Source organism: Ostrinia nubilalis, chromosome 14 (genome assembly GCF_963855985.1).
Source record: "Ostrinia nubilalis chromosome 14, ilOstNubi1.1, whole genome shotgun sequence".
NCBI classification, from domain to species: domain Eukaryota; kingdom Metazoa; phylum Arthropoda; class Insecta; order Lepidoptera; family Crambidae; genus Ostrinia; species Ostrinia nubilalis.
The window spans coordinates 30,506-50,671 of NC_087101.1; the positions used below are offsets into that span (position 1 = coordinate 30,506).

A 20,166-nucleotide genomic window follows, 5' to 3' on the forward strand; every position below is an offset into this window, starting at 1 on the left:
GATCGCTGCATCGACGCTGACCCAGTTTACCCAAATCAAGATTGCACATTGCACTATGGACCGCGCGGAGCAGCATCAGCAAAACGCGCCTCTCTTGACAACAGCATCAGCAAAATGCGCCTCTCATGACGACAGCGGCGACGTTTCATTAATTTTACCAATTATTTTATAGTTATATTTGTTTCACACTTCGAGACGGTATCACTAGCTTACCTAATTTTACTTTTATTGTAATTTCTTTCTTTTAAATTAAATTTAATTAAATAAAGTTTGCTTTTTCTTGGAACCTCCGGTTGCAGCTAACGAAATTCATGTAAATTGATATGTTGTTGGTAAATCTTAAACAATAAATAAATAAATAAATGAAATAGCCAGCCAATTCACTAAACAAATCAGAAGTTAAACAAATAAATAATTAAATATTTGAACTACGATTACCTAGTTAAATTAAAAATCACAAAATTTTAAGCCGTTTAGGCTTAATGTGTTGGCGAATCAGGGAATTACAATCCCAATTCCTGAGGAATCAACATCCATGTGGCAACATTGGCCCAATCCGGCCCATCATGGTGGTTGTTTACTATTTTGTTTACTATGCAGTTAATTTCGTTTGAGATTTTTACAGGACCTAATCATTGTTTTATCACAAGAAATGGTGCAAAATTTTGTAGTGCGTGGTTGCGGTAGTACGTGGTGTCCCGGAAGTGACTTAAGATTCCACGCGTAAGTGTTTATTTCTTAATTTCTAACATTGGATCATTGTAAACATTTTTCACAGTAATTTCTTCCTAAAACGTTTTACCAGTATTTACACGTACCCCCTTACTAATAAAAAGTTACACAGTTGAACACTGTTTTAAAATGACATTTCCATACTAAACGTCACTTTAAAACACTGTTCAACGAGCGTGTAAGCACAGAATAATAATAAGTACTACGTACAGAAGTTTTACTTCGCGAAGGTATTTAAAAAAATGTATGCTCAATGTCATTAACAATATGGTGTAATTTAGCCTGTCTCAAGAGTCAAGCACCATTTTGTTGACAAACGTCAGTGATCGGCACTGCTCCGAAGCTATAGGGCTGACTTCGGTAAAATGATGTGACGTGAGGTGCCAAACTGCGGAAAATGGCGGAGGAAATATATGATTTAGCATGAATTATCATGAATAATATTAACTACTTATTTACCTCTCAGTGTCTTGAGGCAACTTAAAAAAGTACATTCTGTGTTTTTATTATTATTTAGGCAGTTAAATAGTGCACAGTATTTAGTACACCATTTTCTTTATTTTCTTCCATCATACACAAGAATACGCGTGCGTGAGTCAATGTTCGCTCGTATGTGAGGCCTTGTCGAATAGTATCCTGTAGGTGGGCCATCGTGCGTGTTTTGTTTTCGATGTAAACTCGCGGAGATGAACAGGCCTGGTGTAAGTTTTATTAGTAAGGGGGTTATTATTTAATGATATTGTTGATAGCTTAGGTTGTAGTTTGTAGTATCTTGATAATAGGGGCCTTTTCAATAATAAGCCATTCTTCGGTGAACATTGGGGTTTACTTCGGTTTAAACAATATTATAGGTACATTACAGAAAATAAAGCCTTTCTTGTTGGCGGTAAAAAAATGGAAGCTACGCTTCGGTTGGCGGTCGTCGCATAGACAAAAAATTCTCTCGGCTCCATAGACCTCTTTCTATGGAGCATGCTTGATTATGATAGGGGGCGCTAGCGTCGCTAATTTTTTGTCTATGCGACGACCGCCAACCGAAGCGTAGCTTCCATTTTTTTACCGCCAACAAGAAAGGCTTTATTTTATGTCTTCGACGTTTTGTATCTCGCCGCGGCAAACCCCATACGATCCATTGCGACAACGGCACTAACTTCGTTGGGGCAAACAATGAACTAGGTAGAATGTTGCGGTCAAGTCGTCAGCCCGTATGCAATTTCACTAGTAGCGAAGGCATAACCATGAAGTTTATACCGGCATACTCCCCCAATTTCGGCGGTTTATGGGAGGCCGGCGTTAAATCGTCAAAATTTCATTTAAAACGGGTCGCGGGCAATAGTTCACTAACATTTGAAGAACTTACTACGCTCTTCGCGCAAATAGAGTCAATCCTCAATTCCCGCCCCCTGTCACCTCTATCTTCCGATCCTCTTGACCTGACTCCTATCACTCCTGGCCACTTCCTCATCGGTCGTCCACTCATGTCGGTGCCATCTCATCCGCCTGAAGAACTGAAGTCTACCAATCGCTACCACATCATAGAGAGACTCCGGCAGCAATTTTGGGACAGATGGAGGACGGAGTACCTATCAGAGCTCCAGGTCCGAACGAAGTGGAGGACAATGCAGCATCAAGCCAAGGAAGGCGACCTGGTCCTACTCAAAGAAGACCACGCCCCACCTATGAAATGGCGCCTAGGACGGATTGTCAAACTCTACCCCGGACCCGACAATATCACCAGAGTTGTGGATGTCAACACGGCCAAAGGAATTGTCCGCCGTGCTCTCAACAAGCTCGTCGCACTGCCGCCTTCGAATGAAGTTGAAACCCAGTCACCTGCTTTCAACGGGCCCCAGTATGTTCGCGCTGCTACATCAGCGCCACCACCGGCGACGCTAGCGCCCCCTATCATAATCAAGCATGCTCCATAGAAAGAGGTCTATGGAGCCGAGAGAATTTTTTGTCTATGCGACGACCGCCAACCGAAGCGTAGCTTCCATTTTTTTACCGCCAACAAGAAAGGCTTTATTTTCTGTAATGTACCTATAATATTGTTTAAACCGAAGTAAACCCCAATGTTCACCGAAGAATGGCTTATTATTGAAAAGGCCCCTATTATCAAGATACTACAAACTACAACCTAAGCTATCAACATGTTTTTTTTTTTTTTTTTTTTTTTTTTTTTTTTTTTTTTTTTCGAACTCGTGATTAGATAATTTTAGCCTTCCTCCTACTCGTAGGACGCCATCTGCGTCGAGGAATGGATTTAGAGGTAAAAGTTTAGACTTATGATGCAATGGTTGGCTCTTTGAAATAGCATTAATTTCTGTATGAAAAGATTCAAATTGACAGAATTTAATTAACAATGTTTGAGATTTATTCAACTCTTCAACTTGTAGTGAGCCCGTAATCTTAGCTTTGTTTTTATTAACATTGTTGGCAAATCGCAGTACATAGGCAAATATTCTTTTTAATTTACTATAGGATGAATATTTGTCAAAATCAATAAATGTAGGTTTTTCAATATTTAAATGAACTTTTAATTCGGGAACTTCAACAGAAAAATTAATAAGTTGCTGTGGCCACTCTACATAATCGTGTGCTAGGTAAGGAGGCCCTGACCACCATATACTAGTAGGTTCTAGGTCTTGGGGTTCGACTCCTCGAGAGGCCAAATCAGCCGGATTGAGATCCGTAGGAACGTGTCGCCAAGTGTGACCGCTTGTGAGCTCGTTAATTTCTTGAATTCTGTTAGAAACAAAGGCTTTTAGTAATTTTTGAGGTGTTTTGATCCAACTTAATAAAATTGTAGAGTCAGTCCAAAATACTACTTGTTTAAAATCCAATTTTAGAGATTTTATCAATTTAGAACATAGGCGAGCTCCCAAGAGGCCACCACAGAGCTCCAGTCGCGGAATAGTTGTAGGTTTGATAGGCGCGACTCGAGCCTTGGCGCATAATAACTTGACTGAAACATTGTTATCTTTGTCAATTGAGCGCAGATAGATACAGGTGCCATAGGCATCCTGTGATGCGTCCACAAAACAATGCAACTCAATTGATATGGGTTCATTACAAACAACATGGCGAGGTATGTATAATGAAGATAGTTTATTTAGATTGTTGGCAATTATAGACCAATCTTTGGATAAGTTAGGCGGCACTGGATCATCCCAGACCAATTTTAGGCTCCAAAGCTTTTGTAGCATAATTTTTGGCTTTAATAGTGCATGCAGATAATAGTCCCAGTGGGTCAAAGATTTTACATGTCATGCATAAAATAGAATAATCATAAAATAGTTTAGTAATTGGCAAATTTGAATCGATATCAATTGATAGCAATTAATCTAGTTTAGGAGACTAACTTAGCCCTAAAATATCTTCTTTGTTTAAAATTAGGTAACTTTTACTGAAAATCAGCCATTAGGCAATCTAGTTTTAATCTCAATAAAGTGACTTTCACATAAAATTTTGTTTATAGTAGGTGAAATATTATCGGGGTGAAATTCATCAATTTCCCAAAATAGCCTTAGTGAATTATGTATTTCCTTACTGAAATAACAATGAACATTAGAATTTGATTGTAGAATAGGCTGGGTATGACTTATAGGCCCAGAAATTAGTATAAATTAGGCTGGGTATTAAATAGGCCCAGAGAATAGTTTACATTTATAGGCTGGGTTTACATATAGGCCCAGAAATTAATCTTTATTAGGCTGGAAATCACATATAGGCCCAGAAATTAGTTTACTTTATTAGGCTGGGTATTACTTATAGGCCCAGAAATTAGCCACCCTAAGTGGGATTGTTGCAAAATAGGTTTGTTGGATCCTAACTTAATTCGCTTTGAACCTACAATATCCCAGAAAACGTCTGCCCCCAAAAGTATATCGACAGTGGAGGGACAGTAAAATAGAGGATCTGCAAGCTCAACATCGGTAGGCAAGTTAAGATGTTCAATATTGACATTCATAGATGGTAATAGTCCAGTTATCTCAGGCACAACTAAGCACTGCACCTGCTTCTTGAATGAACTAACTTTGGATTTTAGAGTTAACTTACAACGTTCTGTTATAGAAAACGCGACATTGTTGATCCCAGACACACTCATCGAGTTGATGTCCTCGGTAAGCAAACTTAATTTTTGTATAAATGCATCAGTTACAAAAGACGATTGGCTGCCCGTGTCTAGCAGAGCACGCGCTTGGTACAACTTATTATTGGATTCAACCTCAACCATAGCAGTACATAGGAGGACTTGGCCAACTGAAACAGCTGAGAGAGATATAGGCAAGGAAGGAACAGTAATGTTATCGGCTTCCTTAATATTGGGTTTGTCAAAATGTAACAAAGTATTGTGCCTAGACTTGCACATACGACATGATCCTTTCAGTCTACACTGAGAAGAAATATGGCCCTTACGAAGGCAAGTATTACATAACTTCAGTCGAGTAACTTCATTGAGTCTGTCTTCAACAGACAACTTTTTGAAAGTTGGACATTGGTGAGTTGGATGAGATTGACTACAAATGACACATGTAGGGGTATAGGATGTGGCAATTGCATCACTATTGTCTTCCAATGACACTGAAAAAGACTTGGTTGTATAATTGTTAGACTTTTGAAAACTTTTAGATTGATAGACGGGCTTCTCTACCTTATTTATAGAGGTAGTTTCTAAAATAGCAGCCCTATTTCGCAAAAATTGAAAGAAATTATCTAGTGTGGGCAAGCTTGGTAAGGTACTCTTATGCTCTTCCCACTTACAATTGGTAGAAGTATCTAATTTAGAAGATACTAAATATATTATCAAGGCATCCCAACTATCGGTGGGCAGACCCAAAGTATTTAAAGATCTCAAGTTTTTAGTGACATTATCAATTAAATAGCGTAATGCCTTATAAGACTCTTTGTTAATTAGCTCAATTGAAAATAATGACTTTAGGTGATTATTAATCAAAATATTTTTGTTGTTGTATCTCTCGCATAACAATTCCCAAGCAACAAGGTAATTTTTGGATGTAAATTCAATAGATTTTATAACAACAAGAGCACTTCCCTCTAGTGATGATCTGAGATAATGAAATTTGTTTATTGCCGGAATAGAATCATTGGAATTAATTAATGAATCAAAAGTGTCATGAAACTCTAGCCATTTTAGGTAATTTCCATCAAATGTAGGCAATTTTATAGTTGGCAACTTGATATTATTGAATTCTTGTGAGTGACTGCCGTTGGAAACACTACATGCATCACAAAACTTTGAATTGGAATTTGGAGTAGCAGACTCAATTATTTCTTGGAAGCTAGACAAGGCAGAGTACATGTCACTTTCTATTGATTCTCTCTCTTGTAATTGAATATCTAAATTGTCAGAATTGTTTTCTATTAAAGTTTGCAATTTATCGAAGGATGAAAATAGTTCTTGACATTTTTCTAACCGAATAGTGAGCTCCTTAAGTTTTGCACCTTTAAGGTCACTCGGGTTGATCAATTTAATAGTTTGCAAGTAGTTTTTAATTGAAGTTAGACGGCCTTTGATAGAACTACGTTGCCTATACAATTTAGTGAGGTCCAATTTGGCGGAACTCTCGTTATAGTCATCACTCTCAGACATATTGGCGCACAAACAATGAAATAAGCAAATAAAATGTGCAGGTCAAACTTGTATAGCGGTCCTTTGCGCAACTCGTGCGCGTCGCAGCCTCAGCCCGATGCCCCGAAGCTTTACAACTGCCCTGACGCCGCCCGCAGCAGAAGCGGAGATCGGCAGCTCAGAGGTTAGCACGCGTGATAGGCACCCCCACGTTGTAGGCCCGATTAGACTGAAACAGTTCGGCGTGTGGTGTTTAATGCGTGCAAAGCTAATAGCGAAGGCACAAACAGGAAGACAGTGAAGAGCGACAAGAAAAGAACCCACCTGTTGCTTGGAGAATTTGAAATATACTTAGCGAGTTAACATGAAAACTTTGGATGAAACACTTTACGACACTCCATGCGCATTACAATCGTGCAATAGGTTATAGGTGCTTGGAATCTTGGATGGAGGCCTGGATTTGGGTTTAGCATCGGTTCTTCATCGGAATCATCGTTTTTCAGCAGTTTTCTTCGTGTTCGTGATGTCTACGGTCGCCAAAAACATGTTGATAGCTTAGGTTGTAGTTTGTAGTATCTTGATAATAGGGGCCTTTTCAATAATAAGCCATTCTTCGGTGAACATTGGGGTTTACTTCGGTTTAAACAATATTATAGGTACATTACAGAAAATAAAGCCTTTCTTGTTGGCGGTAAAAAAATGGAAGCTACGCTTCGGTTGGCGGTCGTCGCATAGACAAAAAATTCTCTCGGCTCCATAGACCTCTTTCTATGGAGCATGCTTGATTATGATAGGGGGCGCTAGCGTCGCCGGTGGTGGCGCTGATGTAGCAGCGCGAACAGATATCTTTGTCAAGAAATAAAGATTTTACATTGAGTTTCATTGACTTTGAGCAAATTTATAAATTTATATTTTATAAAGAGAGAGTCTGCCCACAGAGAGCGAGATAGTGATACATAGGTTGTGCTTTAAGTAGGTATTCGAAGTGTGGCCTCCATTTTATCTTTAGCTTCATGCAGGGCTAAGATGCGCGCCGTGATAAACTGCTATCGCGGCGTTATATCGATTTTGACGTCACTATATCGTTTTATCTACCGGCGCTAACATGGCACCCCGAAAATTATCATGTCATCTGTCAAAATGTGATAGTGATAGATTTGTTTTTTTTTTGTGATAAACCTGGCAAGCCCTAACATGAAGCGCTAACTATATCATATTTTGACATCACGATAGGATAGGATGTGGTGTTTTTATCGTCCTCGATCCTTGCCCACGATAGCAAGACGATAGGAGATTAACTTTTTTGCAAGCTACTTTAACTCTATTTATTTATCATTTATAATGGTAAATGACATTTTACGACTAATTTGAGGCTAGTAAAATTCAAAGAAAGGAATCTAGCACCTTTGTGATACTTTTACTTCTAGGTGGAGATTGAGTTCTAGTTTAAGAGTTTATCAGTGTGAGGCGAATCTTGCGACAGTTTATAATCGCTAGCTGCAAAATCTTAGTGCTCCCACAGTCCCACCCACATATTAATTATTACATTACCTACCTTGTAAAATAACCATTACTTACCTACTAGGTAGGTATTCAACAGTACATCAGACGATACATATTAAGTTGCAAATGTCGTGAGATACCCCACCGTGTTTAGCTTGATTTAAGTACCTACTGTCATCTGTACATAATCTTGTAAAATTATTGAAAATGGGGCGGAATGTGGTGACCGAGCTTCTTGTGTCTACATCAAACAGTGGCAAGGTCATTGTCAGAAATTAGCATTGGGTGGGATGTGTAATCAAACTTGCTATAATAACAATGAGAATAAATGAATTTTACTAATTTTATAACTTGATGGTGATACCATACATACATTCCACATTACTATCAATCTAATTCCTCCATGTGGTCTTTTTTAAGGGCTTTAATGTGACAGGATGATAATCTTGTACAATTTATTCCATTATAATAAATTCATCATCATCTCAGCCATAGGACGTCCACTGCTGAACTTAGGCCTCCCCCAATGCTTTCCATGTTGTCCGATGGGGCAGCAAGGTTCTGGGGTGGAGGCCGGGTACCGGAATACGCAGCGTGGAACGTCCACCCACAAGGTGGACCGACGACATCATAATGGTAGCAGAAAGGCGCTGGACGCAGGCAATAAATTCATTATTGCAGTGTAATTTCAAAATAATTCAACCATTATTTACAAAATCTTTATTTGGAAAACTTTTGTTTTACAATAGCTATTTATAATTTCAAATACAAACAGAATTCCATGAATTGGTTAGCCTAGCCAGTACCCTTGAAGTTTTTCTTGCTGATTGTTATTGTAAATTTTCATGATAGTGAGCAAGACTTGATTATGTCTGCTTTAGAATGAAATAATCACTCATAATCCCACACTTCTTCATCCACTGTCTGAAAAAAGAAAGAATATTATTTAAACACAATTATAAATATTACAATTACATAAACAGTTCATAAATAGAAACATTTACTTAATCCTATTTGTATTTTAAGTTTACATACAAAATATTGATCACAGTATTATTACACGGTGAAAGAACTATGTGAAATAAATATAGGAAAGAAGGTGAAAGCTTATTTGTAGGAATAAAGATATTTTTCCTTTTCTCCGGTGCTGTTACTTATGAAAATCAAGATCTGCGGAGTATAGCTATATTTTAGACTTTAGGTACTTACTTTGCTACTTATGAGTGTAACTTTATTTCTCAAATCTCAATAAACTTTCTGACTGCTTCATGTAAGTTGAATAATTACTGTAAACCTCGCATTATGGGGTAGGTAGTGGAGTTCGGTTATTCTGTTAATTTTGAAGACTTCATTCTTTAATACTATCGGTATGATTAGGAATTCTTCATTATTTTTCTTTAACTTGGTTATCTCTTCGTTTGATATTTTCCGTACTTTAGAAATATTAAAAATAAGACTGGAAACATAAAAATACAATTTTAAACACAAACAAATACAATCAAGCAGTCATGTAATGTCAACAAAATTGACATAACTTTTTTTTAATGACGTTCTCACTGCTTTAAGATATGTGTTTTTAGCCGAATTAGTAGCAGAAATGAACGAGATTGAACGAATGAGCTAAAATATTTCAAGGTTGGCCAACATAATAACGCAATTTTTTCTTAATATGGCAACAATTGGGTTATCACGCGATAGCGGTCGATAGACTTTTCTATCGATGGTCCCATGTTAGGGAAAATGATAAAATTATCTACGTGATCGAAAATTGTCTTATCATATCATGTCATTGTCGATGCGCGCATCTTAGGCCTAATGGTCTGGTCACTGGTCGGTCATTCTTCGTTCATTAGTTGTCAATCAATCAGTGTTGCCAGAAGGTTACTTTTGTAACCTTTTAGGTTACTTTTGAACTGCATTGGTTACTTTTAGGTTACACTAATGAAAAGGTTACTTTTAGGTGATTTTTCAGAAATTGTAAAATTAACTTTTACAGGTTATTCAGTCAAAAATATTAATAGTGACAATTTAAAAATTATGTCATTAACTGCATTTAAACATGAATTTGATTTATTATTTCTTAAAAAAAAGAGTTTTAATAAAACGCAAATCCATGAAACGTTTTTATACGACCGGTCACTTTTCGGTCTTCATGGAATGGTCAAAATTTCGAATTTAGGTAAGCGATCGATGATCAATTTCATTCATTTTCCATCCATGAACAACCTTACACAATCGCAACCCCCCCCCCCCGTATGAAGGTTACTTTTTATTCAAAAAGGTTACTTTTTTTTATATTTCTGGTAATTTCTGACAAGTAAGACCCGACTGGCAACACTGCAATCAATGTTGTCATTCATTCGCTCAGCAAAAAAAATGTGGTGTGAGGTGTTGTGATATAGTTTTGTAAATATTAAAATTATTTAATTTCTGGCGGCTGTCATTCACAAATTAACAAAATACCTATTTACTTTTACTTACATACGGCCTGAAGAAAACTAGATTCTCAAATGGTGATGGCTACGAGCTTAACGTGTCGGCGGGAGAGCGCGGCTAGTTCGCCTCATGAGGTTTGTATTTCTCCTTAGATTTTTAAACCCAAATGAAAATACATAACAAACTTATATACAAATACACTGATACAAATCAATGTTCTATTAATTTAAGGTCATAGTCAAGCATGTATTTTAGTCGCATAATGGCTTAGATTAATGGTTAATGCGACTGTGATAAAATATTGACAAAATTAAATAAGAACGAATGTTTTATACAACTCACTTTATTCCTATTGTGAAATGAACAAGGGTTTTATAGTTTACAATATTTATTTTATAAGACAAAATTAATAAAATGATATAAAATATGTAGATGATAAGGGTGATGATGGAGTTTCAAGGTGTAAAATAAAGCAGCTCTGAATAACAATAATATTAATGATTAATCAATCCACAATTTTATTGTTTACTAGCGGACGCCCGCGACTTCGTACGCGTGGATCCCGTTTTACTCCCTTAGGGGTGGAGTTTTGTAAAATCCTTTCTTAGCAGATGCCTACATCATAACATCTTTCAGCACGATCCGTCTAGTGGTTTGGACTGTGCGTTGATAGATCACTATGTTAGTCAGTCGCCTTTAAGTTATATCATATATTTAGATATCCTGATGAAAATCTAGAATAACATAAACTTACACATTTTTGATTTCAGGCAATAGAGATGCAACAGTTTAGTGAGGGTAGAGAATCCATGACGATGCATGATCGCCTGGTAGCCTATGTACATGCAATTGACAACCCACATGTAAGTAATGATAATGTTGCAATTTTTCTTATTTTTAATTTTATTTATTGATGTACAACAAAGTCACATATACAATACATACAGTTCTAACATGATTTACACACGGTGTGTGTATGGCATCAACTACAGGTACACAGCATTTCATTTTGGAAGGTTAAGATCAGGGTTCGAGGATATATATCAAGGGATATATATCAATCGGTTTTGATGATATATATCAACTTTTAAAATTTGTTACTGGATTTGTACTTTTTGACATAAGATTTTTATTTTTTTAGGTTATTTGGCCGTATTTCAAAGATATTTCATGTTTTTGCTTTATTTGTCTGATTTTAAGTTTTAAAAACATTAAAAACATGTTTATGTAACACATATGCAATAGTATTCATGAATAATGCAATAAAATAATACTATGGCTTTCATACAAAATTGATATACAGGGTGTTTGGCGCATCGTGTGCCAAAATGATTTGGCGGATAGAATGGGTCATTTCCTATATTTTCAGCCCCCATAACACGTTCCATGCCAGGCGGCTACTTTTAAATTATTATTTTTAGTAATTTCACCAAAATACCCAAATCGCATCATTTAATGTCGATTTAAAAAAAAAATACTAGGCGTAGCCTCAAAGTAAATATTTTGTTTTGACGTGCGTTGATGTAGGGTTGCATCAAATCTAAATTTACTATCAAATATCGTCTAGTTTTTTTTAAATTCAGCTTTGAAGTTTTCCGAAAAGTTAAAAATGGACTGAACATTTAAGTTTACATGGCTATAAATTTATTTTTAAAAGAGATAGCGATCTTCGGATTTTATCAAAACTTCTCTAGTCTATCCCCATTCAAACGGTATACTAATCTTGTTTAAATAATAACAACAACTTCACAAATTCCTTAAATTAGTGAATTGACTCTACTCGGACTGATTTGCGAAATTTGTGTGTAAAGCCCCTTTTTGTGTGAATAGCACGTTAAACACCTAACAGGTAAAAATTATTTATCTTATGCAATGTAAAAACCCTTTCTCTATCGTTTTTCAATGTGGATTTCTAGAAATTAAAGACGAAAATAATTATTTTGATCGTTTATTAATTATTACAAATTTTGTTCAAAATGTCCGCCTCGGCAACGTATACACTCACGACATCTTCTAATTTTGACTGTTGTCGTATGCAGCCACATTTCTGGCACTGGTTTTCCTGGTCGTTCTCTTTAACGGTATGCTTCGAGTACAATATTTTCCCAGATTATGGAAGGTATCAATAGTAACAATGATACACAAACCGGGAAAGCCCCCGGAGGACCCCTCGTCGTACAGACCCATAAGCCTCTTGCCTGTGCTGTCTAAAGTGTTTGAGAGGATCCTCTTGAGCAGAATATCACCCATACTCAATGAAAACCTAACAATACCTCAACACCAGTTTGGTTTTAGACAGCAGCACTCTACGGTAGAACAGGTGCATCGGGTGTGTGATAGAATAAGACAGTCCTTCGAAAAAAAGGAATACTGCTCCGCTGTATTCTTGGATATCCAGGCAGCCTTTGATAAAGTGTGGCATAGAGGCCTCCTCTACAAAATAAAAACATACCTACCGCATAGTTTTTACCTATTGATGGAGTCATACCTCACAAACAGAATTTTCCAGGTGAGAGAGGACGGAGAACTGTCTGTTATAAAAGATATAATGGCGGGAGTTCCACAAGGATCTGTGCTTGGCCCCGTATTATACAGGGTGTTGATTTCAATACTCGCCATATTTATTTAGGTGATATATTATGACTTACATAAACGCATTATCCACCAAAAAAAAAATTACAAACGAAAGTGGAATTTTTAGCGAATATTTTCCGTGCAACGTCAACTGTACTATGGCTCGCAATAATGCAATACGTTTACATTGTGGCACCCATCGAGCTACGCGGATCGCTCGCTTATCATGTTGGATAGTCTACTGAAGGAAGCCACGTAAAGTAGGTAGTGCAAATAGGTATTTTTCTTTGACTAACTAAAGTTAAAGTTCGTTTTAAATTAGTTTGCTGTTTCCTATTTGTGTGTGAGTGTATTGGAGCGCTTTCCGCCACTACCTACCGCGACGGCGGGAGTATTTTCTACACAAAATTACCAGATTATTCACTTCCTACATTAAAAAGGAATCTCCTTTAAGTTTAGAGCTAGGTACTTACCGATGCGACTTCAGATGCGTTTCCACGTGCCTTCCCGTAACAGTAAACCATGTTTACGTATCTACTCACGAGCACTGTACGTATGGTTAGGCATATTCCTAACACTCACTCACTATTACCACACTCACTATCACACGTTCACACACTAACTACTCAAAACCGCACGAGAAAACAATCAAAAATCGCAAATCACATTCGATGACCGAAGATCTTTGTTAACTAAAGATCCGTCCTATCATTAATGCTCTTATAGCAAGCTTCCAAAATACTCAAATGCAAATGATTTGTAGTAGCTCAATCGTTATTATTAAAACGATAAGAATATCAATACATTTTGATAGTTATTTCGTGTAAGTAAGTAATGAAATTAAGTTCATTTAAAATAATCACGAACATGATGATGAATTATTTTATGTAAGTTATGAAGAATGGAAGTTTAACCTGAAACTAACTACTAGCCTAACAGTCGTTCAGGGAATTTAAATTAAACGCCGATAGAAATTAAATTACGTTATTATTTTAAATCAAATTTTTACAGAGATAGATCACGGTAGTAAGAAGTTTATGTACTAGAAAACATTTATCAAGCAGAGAGGAAGAGAAAAGTTGAAGTTACAAGGCAAGAAATAAAGAAATAGCGATTGAGTACTAGGAATTCTAAATACGAGCTAGATTTCGCGGAGCGTGCGCGCAGCCTCTCGACGTGGAAAGCAAAATCGGACTGATGAATGGAGAAAATCGATGATCCACGATTGAGCGCCGATGACGCCCGAAACACGAAGATGAGCGAGCGAAGTATGTATTGCAGTGGTTCCCAAACTTATTTAGTCTACTGCCCACTTTGAGAATAAATTATTTTTTAGCGTCCCCCATTTTTGTAGTCAAGAATCGAGTCAGTCGATGTCTAAGAGTCATCCTCGTAGATGACGCCTCCCAAGCCTCTACACAACGTCCTGATTTTTTTTCTGGGTCTCTTACCGCCCCCCTTTAAGCCTGCAGCGCCCACAAGGGGGCGTTATCGCCCACTTTGGGAAAGACTGATGTATTGATCATCAGTCAGTGCACATCAGTGCGAGCCCGATGTCCGTGCGGCGGTATTAGTATTTAAATGAAAGAAGTGCTAAAAGATAGAAATTTTGTTTAGATACTGAAATCAATCGAGTTTAAAAACAAAATCTTGTCTTATCTCCTATCGAAAGTGAAGGAACAAGAGTTTGCCAGTGTGTTATTTCTAGGTGTTCAGTTTGCGGTATTAAGTAAGTTAAGTTTTATTTTAATAATTACTATCGTAAAGACGTAAAAGTTATGAAGGTAGAGAGCTAGAGATGTAAGGAATAACGAACCTGTATGAAAGAGCATTATTGTCATCTGTTTACAGTACTTTTGAATGATAAGTAGTTACAAGCTTGTCACACACATAAAAGCATGGTTTAATTTAAAAAAAAATAATGTAGGTTCTGTAAAAAAAAATATTTTGCGGAAGGAAGCAAATTCGTGTAAAAGGTTTTTTATTAATTAAAGAGTACTTAATTAATTAGTTTTTAGAACAAAAAATAAACTCGTAACGTGATAAGGTGTAAGTAACTAATTTAGTCATTACATTTTTAGGGTAGATTTGGATTAAGCTCAGTCCAGTAATCGTCTTTAAACTCACAGCTGATTGTGGCTGATAGTTGACTGACTCATGGGCGAGCGCGGGTAGTGGGGCGCGGGACGGGGGGCGCAGCGCTTGCCCGGGTCACCGGGTGAGCGCCGCGCGCCGTTTTCGTTGGGGGACTATTCTGCACTGTAGTGGTCGATTATGGAAATCGTAGATATTTAAAAAATAATTTAAAAAAATTTTGAAGTCAGTTTTTTTGCTGATTCGTGATCAGAATAAGCTACTTAATCAACTCCCTAAATATGGCGGGTATTGAAATCAACACCCTGTATACTATCTACACTGCTGACCTCCCAGAAACACAAGATGTAACAACGGCTACATTTGCTGATGACACTGCAATCCTAGCAAGCAGCAAGGATCCAATTGCAGCATCCGCCGTCCTGCAAAATAGCCTTGACAAAGTCGACGAATGGATCCAGAAATGGAGAATAAAAGCCAGCACAACTAAATCCGTGCATGTCACGTTCACATTAAGGAGGGGAAGCTGCGCTCCAGTGAAAATGGGAGGCAATGTATTGCCACAGAGTGAATCTGTTCGATACCTCGGTATGCATCTGGACAAAAGGCTGACCTGGAAAAAACACATCAAAACAAAACGAGACGAGCTGAATATGCGGTTTAGGAATATCTACTGGCTAATGGCACGTAACTCCAAACTGTCGATCGACAACAAACTGTTGATATACAAAGTGATCCTGAAACCAATATGGATGTACGGCGCACAGCTGTGGGGAAGTGCTAGTGACTCTAACATAAACATAGTGCAGAGACTGCAGAATGGCATCCTAAGAACCATCTCAAATGCACCATGGTTCATTACCAACACTGAAATCCACGAAGCTCTGAGCATGAGAACTGTTAGGGAGGAGCTAAAGCTGACAGGGAATAAATATAAAACGCGACTGGAAAATCACCCAAATCAGTTGGCTACTGCGTTGGCAACCATCAGCTACACTAAACGACTGAAGCGCCACGATATACTTGGTGACAGATGGTGAATGAGGAGTATCCTGCTGGGGAGCTCCTTCAACATGTCAAAACTGCATAGAACAAATCTGCTTATAGTTTGGGACTGATTGCAGATGAGCGCAAAAAAAAAAAAAAAAATCTTCCCAACTGGTAACACTGTAACCTTATTTCCTGACTGTATCATGATGTGTTATAGCCATGTTAAAATGTATGTGACTTTGTTGGTGTAACTAACTAATAAATAAATAAGTAAACCAATTAGATTAATTATTTTGATTTTTAATGTTTCTTTTTAACAAAACCTTTTTATTCTGACATTAACTAAATAAATAAATAAATCTTTGGACAATTTCACACAGCGCCAGCTAGCCCCGAAGTAAGCAACTTTATGCTTGTATTATGGGTTCTAGCTTAGTGGATGTACTACTTTATATACTTTTTAAATACATACACATATCATACATAGTAACAAGCACCTCAAATTTATGAATTCCCTAGAATTTTTTTTTCTCTTTATTTGGGATAACAAACAGTTACATTGAGGGCTTATGTACTAAATGTTAATAATTTAAAAATTGAGTTAAAATGTAAACAGCAAATTGATGAAACTTTCGTAGGATTCTAAACGAGAGATAAATATTGTATTACCACAGAATAATAATAAGTACTACGTACAGAAGTTTTATTTCGTGAAGGTATTTAAAAAAAATGTATGCTCAATGTCATTAACAATATGGTGTAATTTAGCCTGTCTCAACAGTCAAGCACCATTTTGTTGACAAACGTCAGTGATCGGCACTGCGCCAAAGCTATAGGGCTGACTTCGGTAAAATGATGTGACGTGAGGTGCAAAACTGCGGAAAATGTCGGAGGAAATACATGATTTAGCATGAATTATCATGAATAATATTAACTACTTATTTACCTCTCAGTGTCTTGAGGCAACTTAAAAAAGTACATTCTGTGTTTTTTTTATTATTTAGGCAGTTAAATACTGCACAGTATTTAGTACACCATTTTCTTTATTTTCTTCCATCATACACAAGAATACGCGTGCGTGAGTAGGGTTGCCAGGTCCAAAATCACAAAAGCCGGACTTTGTGCTTTATTTGGCCGGACATTGTACCCTAAAAGCCGGACATGTGACGGGAGGGGGGGGGGGGGGGGAGGTGCAATTAGTGTCAGCTCATAAGTGAGTACTATCATTATCGGTTGCTAACCAACATCCTGATGCGTGCGCTTCATATGATTCTGTGGCTCGACTTTTGCCTGGCGCGGCAACCAAATAAAAAGCCGGACAGGCCGGACAAGGCAATATCTGGCCGGACAAGTCCCTAAAAAGCCAAACATGTCCGGCTAAAGCCGGACGCCTGGCAACCCTATGCGTGAGTCAATGTTCGCTAGTATGTGAGGCCTTGTCGAATAGTATCCTGAGGGTGGGCCATCGTGCGTGTTTTGTTTTCGATGTAAACTCGCGGAGATGAACAGGCCTGGTATTACTAGCGGCCGCCCGCGACTTCGTACGTGTGGACCTCGTTTTACCCCCTTAGAGGTGGAGTTTTTTGTTGATAGATGGCGTTTCACGGCTTTGCCCTCATGAATATTTACGAACTTCAAAAGCATGTCGATAGATGACGCTTTTATATAGATATTTCTCACTCTTATCTATTTATTGAAATTTAGTTTGTTACTTAGATTAATAAAGCCTAGATGGATAGTCTTCATACCTTAGATTAATAAAGCTTCATACAAACGCTTCGTCAAAAGTGAGGCAAAAATCTTATGTCATTAGTGTCAATTTTGTTGGGGAGTGTGGACAGGGAAGGCGATTTCCCCGAAAGTAGGGAAATTTTTAATAAGTTTTTAATTATTTTATAATTCACAAAAACAAAACGCATCATGTACTTACTTATTTATTGAATTCACAGTACCTACCTAATTACAATAAGATAGTCTCGATTTCATAAAAAAAGGTAGTGTATTTGTACGGCGAATAATTGGGAAATTTATTATCTTGTGACTAGTATCATTCCCGTATTTAATTTTTGAAAGCCAAATTCAAGCAAAATACGCGTCGAATTACTTAAGAAACACTGGTTACTTTCTTTCGTTTTTTGATGTATTTAGACAACCTTTAACAGTATTTACCAATTTTTTAGTAAGCCGTTCCGGCTCACTAAAAGTTGCCTCCCCTCCGAGCTATGATGACTATCTATCTAGGCTTTATTAGTCTAAGGTTTGTGATAATATATTATCGTACTAAATTATAAGCCTATATGTTATTCTGGGTTATAAACAATAATACTGTAAAGTTTCATCAAAATCCGTTAAGTAGTTTTTGCCTGAAAGAGTAACAAACATGTTGACATCTAGATATCCATACAAACTTTCGCATTTATAATATTAGTAGGATTTTACGTCCACATTTTTGCAAATTGATAAAGTTGCTGAACTCACGCGTAAATATAAGTATGTATAAGCGGTTTACGATTTATGAGGTATTAAAAAAAAACTACTTACTAGATCTCGTTCAAAACAATTTTCGTTGGTAGTTTTTATAGTAATGTACATCATATGTTTTTTTTAGATTTTTCATTTTCTTATTTTAGAAGTTAGAGGGGGGGGGGGGGGGGGTGGCAACAATTTTCCACTTTGGAAGCGTCTGTCACGCAAACTATTCGGTTTAGAAAAAAAATGTTTTAGAAACCTCGATATCATTTTTGAAGACCTATCCATAGATACCCCACACGTATGTGTTTGATGAAAAAAATTTTTTTGAGTTTCAGTTCTAAGTATGGGGTTGGGGAGCCCCCAATATTTTATTTTTTTTATTTTTGCATCAAAATCTTAATGCGGTTCACAGAATACATCTACTTACCAAGTTTCAACAGTATAGCTCTTATAGTTTCGGAAAAAAATGGCTGTGACATACGGACGGACAGACGGACGTACGTACGGACGGACGGACGGACAGACAGACAGACAGACAGACATGACGAATCTATAAGGGTTCCGTTTTTTGCCATTTGGCTACGGAACCCTAATAAAAAGTAAGCAATAACCAAACACCATGATGTGCGTTCTGATTGGTTCAATAAGTCACGTGTTCCTTCTTCTTTCTGTAAATTCGTCTTCTTCTTTTCGTGTCGACAACATTGCAACATTCCTACACAGTGTAAGCCCAAAACTCCGCCACAAGAGTGGCGTTGTCAGCAGCACTCATCAAATCCTCCTGAGTGCAGTTGCTCGGGCAACTGTTGCGGCAAGAGTTGTGTCCTTCCTCTCCATTGTTCGCCACGGAACATAAACAAACCGGTTGCTCATGTGTTTTTGTAAAGTTTTTAATGTTGTAACTGTGTTGGAACTGTGAAAATTGTTTTTTTTTTCTTTTTTTTTATGCTAGACAAGGCAGGTATTTGATCGCAATCACACCTGGTGTTAAGTTGAGATGCAGTCTAAAGTTTTTTGCTGAAGTTACTAAACTAGACCCATAATGAGCGACCTAGATGATCTAATATTCCAAGTATTGCCATTTGCCACTGTTAACATCGATCAATCAGAGAGCAGTGTGTTATTTGACGTATTTTAATAAAGCGTAAAATTAAAAGCTCATCTGTGATTGGTCGAACCCTTTAGTTAGAATCTTGCAATCTGTGTAAGTTTAAATTATCTGTGTAAGTTTATAAAACCACGAGACGTCGCAAATCGATAAATTTGCGAAAACTTAGGCGTAAAATTTTCACATTTTTTTTCTATTGTGTTAATCGATGATTGAAAAACGACCCCTTTATCAAAATTGTGTTTTCACAAGAATGTGTCGGGACAGGACGGCGGCAGGTCGGACGTGTGGGTGGAGCACTCGTACGCGCGCGACGGGCGCGGCGCGGGCGCGGGCGGCGGCAGCGTGCGCGTGCTGCTGGCCGCGCGCGCCGCCGCGCCCGAGCCGCTCGACGTGGAGGCCGCGCCGCCGCCGCCGCCCGAGCCGCCCGCCGACCCCGCCGACTCCGACGACGACTCCGACGGCGCCGACGACGACGACGAGTGGGAGGCGCGTCTCGCCGCGCTGGCGCCGCACGCCGACCACGCGCGCCTCGCCGCCGTCGCCGTCGACTGCCTGCGGCGCGTGCGCCTCGCCAGGCTCGCAGGTCCGTCGAGCGTCCGTCGCACGGGATGCGCTCCGCGGTCGGCTCGAAGGAACGGTTCCGCGCTCGCGCCCGCACCGT

The 20,166-nt window shown here is 38.1% G+C and overlaps 1 protein-coding gene and 2 long non-coding RNA genes across 3 annotated transcripts; 2 read left to right on the forward strand and 1 right to left on the reverse strand.

The window, feature by feature from the left end:
• Positions 1-1,970: 1,970 nt before the first annotated feature.
• On the forward strand, positions 1,971-2,660 carry LOC135078276 (uncharacterized). The gene has a single exon (XM_063972874.1). The coding sequence runs from the start codon at positions 1,971-1,973 to the stop codon at positions 2,658-2,660; it is 690 nt and encodes a 229-aa protein (XP_063828944.1).
• Positions 2,661-8,531: 5,871 nt separating this feature from the next.
• LOC135077787 (uncharacterized) lies at positions 8,532-9,277 on the reverse strand. The gene is made up of 2 exons (XR_010258502.1): positions 9,038-9,277; positions 8,532-8,752 (listed from the first exon to the last, which is right to left on the reverse strand). It is a non-coding gene; the product is annotated as an uncharacterized LOC135077787 (long non-coding RNA).
• Positions 9,278-10,217: 940 nt separating this feature from the next.
• LOC135077788 (uncharacterized) lies at positions 10,218-19,843 on the forward strand. Its single transcript, XR_010258503.1, has 3 exons — positions 10,218-10,398; positions 11,035-11,127; positions 19,770-19,843. It is a non-coding gene; the product is annotated as an uncharacterized LOC135077788 (long non-coding RNA).
• The last annotated feature ends 323 nt before the right edge of the window (positions 19,844-20,166 follow it).